This window comes from Momordica charantia, assembly GCF_013281855.1.
Source record: "Momordica charantia cultivar OHB3-1 chromosome 8 unlocalized genomic scaffold, Mcharantia_2.0 BLBB01000008.1, whole genome shotgun sequence".
NCBI classification, from domain to species: Eukaryota; Viridiplantae; Streptophyta; class Magnoliopsida; order Cucurbitales; family Cucurbitaceae; genus Momordica; species Momordica charantia.
In genome coordinates, this window is record NW_028275166.1 from 6,473,838 (window position 1) to 6,485,781 (window position 11,944).

The window sequence follows — 11,944 nt, forward strand, 5'->3', positions numbered from 1 at the left end:
AACATTTTCAAAATTTTAAATTTGACTTGAGAGTGATTAGTGGCAGTCAGAGCAAATGATTACTAACAGATAATGTTTAAATTAAAAGGTAGAAAATCACCCTAATAAAACTACTTTTTATTTTGGTTTGGTTCTACTTTTTCAATTGTAACTCATCCTCGATGAAGAAAACAAATTTACATACTGAAAAATTATAAAAAGCAATATCCAAAAGCACACACGGGAAAATTGTATTTGATTATTTGGGGAAGCCAAGATATGCTCAATGATTTCTGTTCTAATTTACACAACCAATTAAGAAAACAAAGGAGTGGGAGGAAAAGAAAAAAGAAGAAGAATTCATCTTTAGAGTACAACAAACTTCATCACAAAGGATGTATATAAAACTCCTACTCACTTGAAGATGTTGAAAATTAAGCCTTGATCCTAAAATTCTAACTTAAACTCTACTAACTAGCTATCGAAAAAACCGGGACCTGCTCGAGAAAGAAGCTCCTTTCCGGCATCCTTTCCCATTGCAACCATATCGTCGATGGCGTATGCACCTCTTCGAGAAGTTTCGAGAACTGAAATGAAAGAGGAAGAAACATTGGTAAGGGTTGGAAGATGAAGCTGACAAAAATGAGAGTAAAAGTCGTTTGATCTAAACATGGATGTCGTTTGTACCTCGGGTTCCATCCGGGGAGGCCACCAACCCTTTAAATATACAGTTACCATCTTCATCTTTGGAAGCATATCCTGCGATTGGAGTTCGACAAGATCCATCAAGCATCTCGAGGAAAGCTCTCTCACAAACAACAGCCAGTCTGGTTTCCTCATGGTTTAATGAGGCCAAGTAATTGGCCTGCAAATGAAAAGCCAAACAGGATGTAGTTATAAATGGCATTTCCCAAACTAACACAAGCAACGGGTAAGGATTGATTTACATAGCCGATGAAAACATACCATTTTATCATCGTTGCTTCGACAGGCAATACCAATTGCTCCCTGCGCCACGGCTGGAAGCATTTCATCAATTGAGAGAACTGAAGTAACGTTTTCTGTCATGTTTAAACGCCGAAGTCCAGCTAGTGCCAATAGTGTTGCTTGGACCACTCCTTCATTCAGTTTTCTCAACCTTGTTTGGACATTGCCCCGAAAATTCTCCAGCACCTGAAAATGACACCCACAGACCAAAAACAGGGAGTGAATGTCAGAATCAATCTACAATATTGAAAATTTAAGATTCTTTAACATCCTTAAAATCATAAGTAGTTGCAAACAGTTCCATCAAGAGACAGAAGATGTGCTAAGTTGAATCATGGAAAATGAGCACAACCAACAGAGATATCAAAAAAGCTCTCAGGTCCACTATGTTCAAGTAGAAGATAGATTTGGGAAGTTAAAAGGAAAAGAGTAGGGGCAGCAGGGAATCTCCGTCTCGAATAAGAAAATAACCGTCAATCGTCAAACATAGTCTGGTAACTCTTCATAGTATCAGCAATAAATAAGAAGAGAGAATGGAATTTGTTGAGAGAACATGTTGACTGACAAGAGCAACATTTTAAAAAATCAACCAAGGTAGAAAAGAAACCAAAGAGACATTCTTTCTATCATATCTTTCAGGAGCCAATTTCACACATGAGATGCTGAGATCGATAACTTATTAACTCCCATAGTGATGTATACGCAATGTTTTTCCATTAAAAGACACAACATTCTTACTTTGAGGGATGGATATCTATTCAGTAGCTGAGACTTTCTTCTCAGTGAAGCTGTACCAATGACACTTCCAGCTGGAAGCTCAGCAAGCGAACCCGCACTCAAAGAAATGAATGCATCACGGACATCCTCCCTCGGAAGATTACATGGGAGGATCGTTTTTTCAGGTAAGTAAGTCGGTACATCTTTCATTGAGTGAACAGCAATGTCTATGTCACTATTAATAAGTGCATCATCGATCTCTTTAGTAAATAAGCCTTTCCCACCAATGTCTGCAAGTGGCTGCGACAGTATTTTGTCGCCGGTTGTTTTGATTATAATGATCTGAATGGCCCCATCTTCAGCTAGCTCGGGATGGATAGCCATGAGTTTGTCCCTCGTCTCATAAGCCTGGGCAAGTGCTAAGGGGCTGTCCTACACACAGAAGTATATATATGACACAGAAAATGATACAGCAAACCAGCACAAGATTTAGATCAAACAAGCATATAGCCAGCTAGAAAATGAAGTACATCATGTTTATAGACATAGTCTAGTTTTCCACCACAGGGCCAGGGCAGAGGAAACCCTGTCCACGAAACTACAAAAGAATGGTCAACCAATCATTAATAATCATGAAGACGCTGTAATTACAAAATAATTTCTAGTAGACATAGTATGCTGCACACTACTCCAAAAAGATTTCTTCATATTCATTTTATCTTCAAAAATTCCTCTGTTTCCAAATCAACCAAAGAAGAGCTCTGACCGAAAGGTTTGAGGACCCTTTTCGGAAGGCAAACCGACAGCCCAAATTCTTAATTTTACAACCATGGAAAAATGCAACTTACACACTCAACCCATTTGAGGGGAGAGGGGGGCTGTAAAATCTCTCTATCTCAGGTACTACTTCAGTAGGGATAAGAGTGATAAATATCAGTTTTGGCAGCGCTAGAATTAGAGGATTCAAGTGCAAAGACTGCAAACATGATAAAAACTTAGTGAACTCTTTACAATTACACTAGATACCATAACCAAATCACGTTTCAAAGACTATTTTCTCGATCAAAATGCTTCAACAACAATTCAATGCCACATTTGCTAACACAAATCAGTGGTAAAACATAAATTGGAAACTAAAAGAGAAAACTAAGAAAGACCCAGAGAGCAGAAGAAGGCAACAAACAGAAATTCACCTTCCTCTGGTCCCAATTCTGACGAGAGCGACCTTGGTCTTCTCCGTCTGCTGCTCCACTGCAACAGAGGCTCGTACGAGCCCTAAACCACCAAATTTCTTGCCCCCATTACAGAAAGCCGGAGGTTTAAGGGAAAGTGAGGAGAACCCAAGAGGGGAGAGGGACCCAACATTACAGGGACGAGCCATTGGAGAGTGGGTTATAGGAGGAGAAGAGAAAACACCCATTTCTGAGAGAGAGAGATGGAGAAGAAGAAGAAAAGGGGGGAAATAGGTTAGCTTAGAAGGGATTGTCTTGTGACCCAGATGGGCAAATGTCTCTTTTCGCGTTGGCGGATAGGATTCTCATCCATTACTGATTGCAGTCGACTTTCCCCCAAATAAGATAATTAAAAAGAAAAGGGAAAAAAAGGGTTCTTTAACTCTTAACAGTCCGGTTCAGGAACGGTTTGATCTGTTCTGTTCATACTTGAACTACCGACTTGACTTTTTTTTTCCCTCGTTTTCTTGGAGTTTCATGGACATTTTCTTATATCCATGGAATCAATATTAACACGAGGAATGAATCGATATTTTGGGATGAATCGATATTTTTTGGTGTCGCAAAAAACTTAACAAAATACTATTGACAAAGACATATTAGTGATACTAATATTATAAATTTATTTCACCACCGGTTCTAATTTTGAAAGGTGGTGAAATAAATTTATAATATGAAATAATATATTTTTCATAGTTTTTTTTTTTGATTTAATTCTACATTTTAAAGTCACAAATTTAAAATTGGGAGATAGGAAGAACATAGGTAAATTAGAAATAGAAAATAAGTTATATGCTTTAAAAAATGTGTTGACAGTATATTCAAAAACTCAAATCTCAATTTAAGAATTTGGAAAATTGTGTTTAATATCATATTTAAAAGTTGGATCTTAATTTAGGAAAAAACATTAAAAATAATGAAAATTGTATATAATGATAAATGTTAAATTCTCAAAATTTGTTAATATATAGTATTACTATTTTCTACTTTTAATAGATAATGTAAATAAATAAATAAATAATTGTGGTTGTATCTATATCTTTACTGCGTAAACACTTGAGATACAAAATTCCGATTCAAAGAAAATTGACTAAAACGCGAAATTAAGAGATGGATCCATTTTTCACGATCGTTCCCCACCAAATAATTGTTTCTTGTAGCTCATTGTTTCAAAAACATAAAATCAAACTCAAATCAAATACCAAACAAAGCATAACTTTTTTATCAGCATATATACATTTAAAACTTTGGTAGGATTAGGAAGTCACCTAACTAAATATTGATTCAAGTAAAGCCCGCTTAACTTTATACTTAACTTTGGAGTTGTTACGATTTAGTTACTGAAAAGGAAAGTGTGGTGACTATCAAATCTTTTAAACCTTTATTGACTATTCTCTCGAGATCCCTTTCATTCGAATGTGGTATTCATGTACTCCTCTTTTTTACTCAGACATCATAAATCTTAACTTCGAACTTTTAATTTTATAAAGATTTGTCGTTATTGTACTATAAAAAATTTCACGTGATAAAATAGAGACAACATAACAAGATATAGCATTAAGAAAAAAGACGGTAGGTGAGCTAAAAAAAAAAGGATAGAATAAGTTAGTAAGTGAAATATATCTTAAACCATTTCTTTTGGTCCAACCACCAAAAGATTTTTATCAATTATTTATTGGAAAGATTGATAAATCTTGTAATTAAATTAGCATATGTTGGATTGCATTCTAGATTTCAAGGTTTTTCTTGTAAACAAAAAGTGTATCCAAGTCTCTTAAAATGAGTTTGGTATATCTTTCAACTCAAAATCATTTTTTTTTTCTTTTGTAATTTTTATATCTAATTATCATAATTTAGTGGGTAATAATCTTTGGAGTGGTTTTTAAAGCAATCTAATTTTTAAATTACGAATAAATTTTCTTTAAATTGTCATTTAAATGGGGAGAGTTCTTAGATTCTAGAGGTTTGTTTTATAGAGTTTTTATTCAAAATCACTTCTATTTATTCCCTTAAAAGTTAATATAAAGATTTTTTCCCTCTAATTAAATTAAACTTCCCTTTTAAGTTAATGTAATTTTTTATATGAGGCCAAGATGAAAATAATGAAACTCGACGTAGTCATTTACCACTTTAACGGATGAGGTGGGTTTAATTTTGTAATGTGTCCTAAAAATGAAACAAATTGTAGTTGAGCATGAATCAACTGTCAATCAAACGGCCAAACGGCAATTTCCGAACCGGCGCCAAAGAAGAGGAACCAGGGAGCGAATGAGACTCCTCTCTCACACATTTCGTTGCCATAAATCCCCAATTTCAAATCCAAAACCCTCGTCTTCTTCTTCAACCAAGGATCCATCTGCTGCGACTTTGAGCTTCGAATCGCAGCTGAAGCCGAAGCCATGGTGTGTGTATCTCATCATCTCCTCCAATTCCCCCTTCAAAACCTATGTTGGGGTCACCCTCAACTTCTCTCGCCGGTAAGTCCAATTTATGCTGTTGGGTTCGCACAAATTTTTTATGAATCGATTTTCGATTTTATCTGGGTCATGTTCGAAGTGATTTTACGAGCCATTTGGGTTCAACTTTGGTGAAACAGTGGAATTTTTGTAAGAAACACGTCCTGATTATGTCGCTTGTTTGGAGATAACCTCGTATCGAGTCAATTTGGTGCAAGAGGATGAGGTTTGTCGTGAAAAATAAATCTAGGGTTTGGTTTTTTATTGACAGTTTCCAAGTTGAACTGCGTTTTTTTTTTTTAATGTTTAGCGAGAGAATTTGAAGTAGGGAGTGTTTTGGAGTCATCTCCGAACTGTTGTGGCATTTTAGAAGTTATGGAAGGATTCTGGAGGGAAGACCAGTATTCTTCAAGTTTTCATAAGAGATATACTTCAAATGTTTTTCTGGAACCCAATCGTCTAGCCAATTCCTTGGCCAAAAAAAATATTTGCAACTCCTGAATCCTGATTTTTACAAATACTAGTTGAACACTTGGGATCTCATTTCTGTTCTTTGACGTGCACGTTGTGTCCTCGTTGATTTACATGTTATTTGTGCATAAGGCGTATTTCAATATTTCTTATTGTCATAAAAGTTGTATTCTTGTACAGTTTGAAACAGCATAATGGTGAAATAAAAGGCGGTGCAAAAGCAACTCGAGCAGGACGACCCTGGGTTTGTGCGTGCATGATTCATGGTTTTAAAGACCAAAGTCAAGGTATGCATTTAAAATAGAACTTCTAGAATCATGCACCTGTTGAGTTCCATATTTCAAGGGCCTTTCTTTGGCTATTTGTGATAGTAGTAATCTAGAAGCAATGTTTTTGGTCTGTTGCTTCCTTATGGAGGCGTTATGTTTCTTGCATGAGATATTCTGAAATATTTACGGCTACAAATTTTCTTTTTTGAAATTTTCTTCTTCATTACCGTACTGTACATGTTTCGGTAATTGATCAGCTACAAAGTTGCTGCATATTGTGATTCAGCTTTGTCGTAGTTGCTTTGTTGTGGCGACGATCTTGCTATATTAGCTGACACCAGTCAGATGTATTTCAAATTTTTTCTGGCATTGTGAGAACATTTCCCCTGAGACACTAGCTTTATCCATTGCTCCTCTTGGAGAAGAAGCATTATACTTGGTTCGAACTTTTAAAATACTATATAAATGCTGACAATTTCCTTTTTTCATAAGATACAAAATTAGTTTACTCAAGGCCAAAGAAGATACCCTTGATGAGTGGATCCTTAAGTACTGGCCTTCAGAATTTGAGCCTTTTTCTGTAAAGAGTTAGTTTAGATGTTCCCTTTATTGGGTTGTTTTTCTTATGCCCTTATATATTCTTTCATCTTCTCTAGTTGGTTTTCCGATAAAAAAATATCAATAAGTACTATAGAACTCGTCCTAGAAGTACCATGAAGGATAATATGCATAATGGTACTTGCTCTTGAAGCAGTGATGATGGGGCCAAAGAGAGACAAAAGGTAAATGGGTATGCTATGCTCGAGATTATATACTCTAAGAGGAAGGGAGGGGGATAGGAAAGTAACTTTATAGCATAATACCCTATACTTGTAATTCATAAATTAAAGGCTGAAGTGTTTCTTTTTATAAGGTACAAAGATTAGTTCATTCAAGGTAGATGACGGTACTGTGGCTAGTAGATTGGCAAGTACTGTAACTCCCATGCCAGAATAGCCTAACAATGCATTCTAGTTTTTGGAACTATCTAGTCATTTCAGTTACGATGAACCAACGAGACCAGAAATTGGTGACACATATTGTAGTGTCGTACAAAGTAGTTGGAATTTGTACTCAATTATTAAGTGGTAGGGGGCTCACTGGTTGAAGAGTTGTAACTACACCTAACATGTGAAATGGGTGCATAAAGATGTTACGTTCGACTAGGAATAGAACCTCGAAGTTGATAGTACTTGAGATTCCTTTGAGGTAGATTGTCATTAAAGTTTTGTTAACAAATTGGATGAATAAAGAAAGTTAGTAGAAGTAGTCGTTGCATCAATTCCAAGGGGCATACCCTGTTAAGAACAAGTTCATGAGATCGTCCCATGATAAAGGCTACACCGATTAAGAAGTGTAGTGCAGTTAGCTCATAAGGACCACCCTTTTATAACTAGGAAGTAACTTCCAATATCGGGTAAAAGTACATCCTAGAGCTGGAGCAGGGATAATAGCACCAAAATTAAATTGTTTCCTTAAAGTAGAGATCTAGTGACAAATTTTTGAATATTATCAATAATATCGATTATCTACCTTAGGAGCAGCAATGAAAGCAATAATTAATAATTAAAAAAAAATTAATATAGAAGTAGTGGTCAGGGCAATGACAGTTTTAGGGGCCCCATAAGCCATTTCTGTAGTACATTAGCCATGATATTAATTGTGATTCCGATGGCTGATACAACTTTATACATTCGAACCAAACCTTTTCATTATTTCATACGCATAATGCAACTGTCATTCCTCTTTCATATCAAATTGGTAACAATCAAATCTCACATCATATGCATTAAGGGGGCCTTCCATCTTTATTGTAATATTAATTTGTTTGATTTTTTTGTTTTGTGTGTGTGTGTGTGTATGAAGCCATTTGGAACTGTCGGCACCCTTAAAAGATCAAATTCTTTCTTTGGGAGTTTTGCCAAAAGGCTATAAATACTTATGACAGCTCCAAGATAGGATGTCTTTCATGGTTTTATCTCCACAATGGTGCTCTATTTGCAAGAGAAGCCACAAGTCACAACAACACCTTTTTCTCTCATGTGAATATGCAGCAATCTTTTGGATTTTTCTTCTGTCCATACACGCCCCCCCAAGCTACAGCTTTTTGGTTCACTATATATACATATAGTATCCCATTCTTCAATCACGACTTTTGGTAACCTTAAAATCATCGAGTCTCTTGTGTATTGATGATTGATTGTAGTGAAGATATTGTTTCAATTTATGTTGTTGCTATGAAAATCCTTCAAATTCATGCTCCTTGATCATTCCCCAGAAATTTCACTTGTTTGAAATTTTTACACTACAGTTTTAACTCATTGGTCGGAGACATCGATAATAAAGAGCAATCTAACTCAACGGGGTAGTCGTATTAAAAACCCTTTGGGCCAGACCACCAACCCAATTATCACGTGTCTCTGAGTTTTTCAACTGGTAAATGTACCGTAAACTCAGCCCCACACCATAACTGATGCCTGGTTTTTGTAATCTTTGGATGCAGCTTGTGAATTTGAATCAAAATGGAAAGAAGTTTCAAGGAAAATTGCCCATAAGAGAAAGAAGGATGATGAAGAAGAGCAGGCAGATGAACAGAAATTAAGATTGCTGAAGAACAGGCAAAGAGCTCTAGAAAAAGTGAAGTTTATGTTTGATTGCAGCCGATTTGAGTTTGATGGGCAATTGGATCCTTTCTGATTCTTTTTACAGTTTTCGTGTTTTATTATTTTTTTCCTTTTACAATATTTATCTTTTTATCTTCATATTTATGAAGTGAAGTTAATCAGTAGCATTTGTATTGTAACATTGTTAAATATTCTATGATTTGAAATAATATATTGGTACAATAACAGCTTTGGAAATTGTGGACCATTTAGAGTAGAAAGGAGCATAAGCATAACCAAGCAAATGAAAAATCAAATTTTATTTTTGAATTCAACATATTCACCTCTTCTTTTGGTCGATGATAGATATCTTAACAATTAAATTTATATTCAAGTGGGAAAACGAATTGATTTGATTAATTTATTTTTATCCAGGACACTTTAGTTTTGGATAACATGTTCATGTTCACTACTTGTCGGTGTAACGAGCATGTGTCATAATTAATGAATAAATAGTAATATTGGTAAATACTAATATAAGATAACAAAATTTAAAAGTAAAATATATCCAACTGGTTTTTCAAGCATATAAATCATAAACTTTTTGACTCAATTAACTTATCTAGAAATGTAATTGAAAATATATAGATATACCATAATAAATGTGTCTTAGTTTCGTCGGTGTCTAAATTTTAGAAAAATAATTTGTGATGTCTTTATCATGTATTTGTGGCCGTTTTGGTTTACTCTTTTTTCATTTTTTTCACTTTAATATGCATAATCACTTAACTAATTCAATTCCATGGATGGATGTTGGTGTTGTAATTTCATCTTCAAACTTATTGATTTTATTTTTTATTTTTGACATTGTGCTTTCAATTTTCTTTTATGAAAAGATCATATTTTCTAAGAGTTGAGTTTCAATTTGCTTTACCTTTGAAGTATCAAATTCTCTAAATCGAAATCTCTATTTTATTACTATCGTCAAAGTTGAATAAATCACAACTTGACATCTAGAACCTTTATGAGCTAATGTCTCTACCTTATTCTATTGATAAAGATTGAATGAAGTTACTTATCTGACCATAGCTCAACTATTAAATCAGCAAAAAAGTCGGATGTTCAAATTATTACTTTTATGTTTTGTTGGACTTAAAAAGATATAACAAGTATAAAATGAATTATGATGATCAAAATTTTTATTATTGAAAAAAATCTTTCAAATCTAAATTTAAAGATTAAACAGACGTTTTACAAATAAAAATAAAAATATATAATAGCTTAAAACCTATATTCATGTCCCAACGCACGTCGTCGTGAATCATGTGATGACTACAGTTTTTAATATTAAAAAAAGTCTTTTTTACTTCCAGAAAAATAAAAAACAGTTATTTAAAAGCGATCAACGGCGTGATCATGTCCCCCGTCACGTTCTTCACCAACGCGCCTAACGCCGCGTACTCCTCAAACATCCTAACGTCCGCTTTAAACCTCAGAAACTGCGGAAAAAACAGCCAAAAACTCGTCACCATCACGAACCCCAGCGTCAACGGCGCCGACACTGCCCGCGGCAGGCGGAACCTCCCTCCGGCCGCCGCTTTCACTGCCATCTCCGCCGGCAAACACACCCCGTGAAGCAGAAAGAAGCACGTCACCTCCCACGTCGGCGCCATTCTCCCCATGTAGAAGTAAATCAGTTCGTGCATCAGGCCGGAGACCGCGAACGTCGCAGCCACCGCCAACATCACCGCCGCCCTCTTCCCGACGGCGGCGCCGGCGACTCGCCGGCACGGATCGTAGACGGCGACGCGGAGGATTCTGGTGGTCATCAAATTCCACCTCCGCCCCCAAAATTCCTGCAGCGAAGCAGAGAGGTAGGGCTCGTCGAAGTACGGCGACAGATCCACCCCCAGCAGCGTCCGGGCCAGCGCCGCGGCGCCCCCGACAAGAATTTCCAGTAGCAGGTAAATCAAAAGGCAATAGAAGACCAAAACCGCGTACGGATTGAAGTAATTTCGGAAATAGATCGCACAGAAGGTGAGGAGAAGAAGACCTAATTTGGCCGGGAAGGTGAGGGAGAGAACGGGAGGGGAATCGGGCGCCGGTGCCTGCGGGGGGTGGACGGGGATCTCGATTGGGAGGGAGCCGACGGCGAGGAAGCGGCGGAGGGAGGCGGCGGCAGGGGCGGAGCAGAGAGGGCCTTTGCCGAAGGCGAAGAGGAGGAGCTTGAAGCTGCCGAGCCAGCCGATGAAGAAGCCGATGGCGCCCTGAAGATGGATGGTGTGAAATTGGAGGGGAATGCAGAGGAAGAGGAAGAAGAAGGGAAGAATGAGGAGAAATCTGAGGAATCCATGGGGGATTGAGTTTCTGATGGAGAAGCAGAAACAGAGGGAGGAGCAAACCAGAAGCACGGTTTGGACGAAGATGCCAATTTCGGTAGCCATTAATGGAGTGATCTGAAATTTGCTCTTCTTCTCGTCTTCTTCTTCCTTCTCCTCCACACACACACATATATGTAATAAATATATGGAAAATTGGTTCACAAATATGGAGACTTTTATTTATTTATTAATTTTTTTTTACAAAGAAGTAATTGTCAATTTTTCACCTGTTGTACTATTGTACTTGGTCCTCACTAAACAGTATCTAAACTTTGTCTTTTATGCTGTGCACCCATAAAAATTGATTGTTTTTTAAATTATTTTGAGAAATAGAAAAAATATCTGACATTTTTCCGCTTGACTTGTCAAAAATGACAAATTTAATAGTGGTTGGATGGATGGCGAAAAATAAATATATTTTTTCTTAAAAAATTAAAATGGGTTTCGTGGGAATTGATCCGTATCCATAATGCAATTCTAATTTGGGTTACAAAATATTTGACGGGGAGCATGTTGTGTGGTGGGGGAATTGAAACCTAGCTTCGAGGGAATATTAGGATGATTAGGGGTATTTATGCTGGTTCAATAGCTTAACCTTTTGATGGGGAAATAATTACGATAGATGTTGAAACAATTTTTTCTAATATATAAAGATTAGATCTATTGCAAAGGAAAAAAAAGATGGGTCTTATGGTTTAAGACTCCGACGGTAAACATGTAGTAGAAACACGAACGAGAATAAAAGAAATGTTGCCTTTAGCTAATCCATCAGCCATCATGTTCAAACTTGTGATTGACATAATTTCTTCT

The 11,944-nt window shown here is 36.5% G+C and overlaps 2 protein-coding genes and 1 pseudogene across 2 annotated transcripts; 1 reads left to right on the forward strand and 2 right to left on the reverse strand.

Annotated features, from left to right (window-relative positions):
- Positions 1-206: 206 nt before the first annotated feature.
- Positions 207-3,230, reverse strand: HEMC (hydroxymethylbilane synthase). Its single transcript, XM_022297009.2, has 5 exons — positions 2,877-3,230; positions 1,705-2,110; positions 946-1,152; positions 667-844; positions 207-566 (listed from the first exon to the last, which is right to left on the reverse strand). The coding sequence occupies exons 1-5, from the start codon at positions 3,101-3,103 to the stop codon at positions 454-456; spliced, it is 1,131 nt and encodes a 376-aa protein (XP_022152701.1). The 5' UTR covers positions 3,104-3,230; the 3' UTR covers positions 207-453.
- A 1,844-nt stretch (positions 3,231-5,074) lies between these two features.
- Positions 5,075-9,011, forward strand: LOC111020266 (Excinuclease ABC, C subunit, N-terminal). Its single transcript, XM_022296875.2, has 3 exons — positions 5,075-5,392; positions 6,023-6,129; positions 8,654-9,011. Exons 1-3 carry the CDS (start codon positions 5,088-5,090, stop codon positions 8,845-8,847), a joined length of 606 nt encoding a protein of 201 aa, XP_022152567.1. The 5' UTR covers positions 5,075-5,087; the 3' UTR covers positions 8,848-9,011.
- Positions 9,012-9,923: 912 nt separating this feature from the next.
- LOC148209441 (acyl-CoA--sterol O-acyltransferase 1 pseudogene) lies at positions 9,924-11,349 on the reverse strand (annotated as a pseudogene).
- Positions 11,350-11,944: the final 595 nt, after the last annotated feature.

Coding starts and splice junctions, on each gene's coding strand:
- LOC111020266 (XM_022296875.2), top strand. CDS start 5,088: ATGAAACAAATTGTAGTTGAGCATGAATCAACTGTCAATCAAACGGCC. Junction 5,393..6,022: donor ACCCTCAACTTCTCTCGCCG/GTAAGTCCAATT, acceptor ATTCTTGTACAG/TTTGAAACAGCATAATGGTG. Junction 6,130..8,653: donor TTTTAAAGACCAAAGTCAAG/GTATGCATTTAA, acceptor CTTTGGATGCAG/CTTGTGAATTTGAATCAAAA.
- HEMC (XM_022297009.2), bottom strand. CDS start 3,103: ATGGGTGTTTTCTCTTCTCCTCCTATAACCCACTCTCCAATGGCTCGT. Junction 2,111..2,876: donor AGAATTGGGACCAGAGGAAG/GTGAATTTCTGT, acceptor TGTGTAGGACAG/CCCCTTAGCACTTGCCCAGG. Junction 1,153..1,704: donor ATAGATATCCATCCCTCAAA/GTAAGAATGTTG, acceptor TGTCATTTTCAG/GTGCTGGAGAATTTTCGGGG.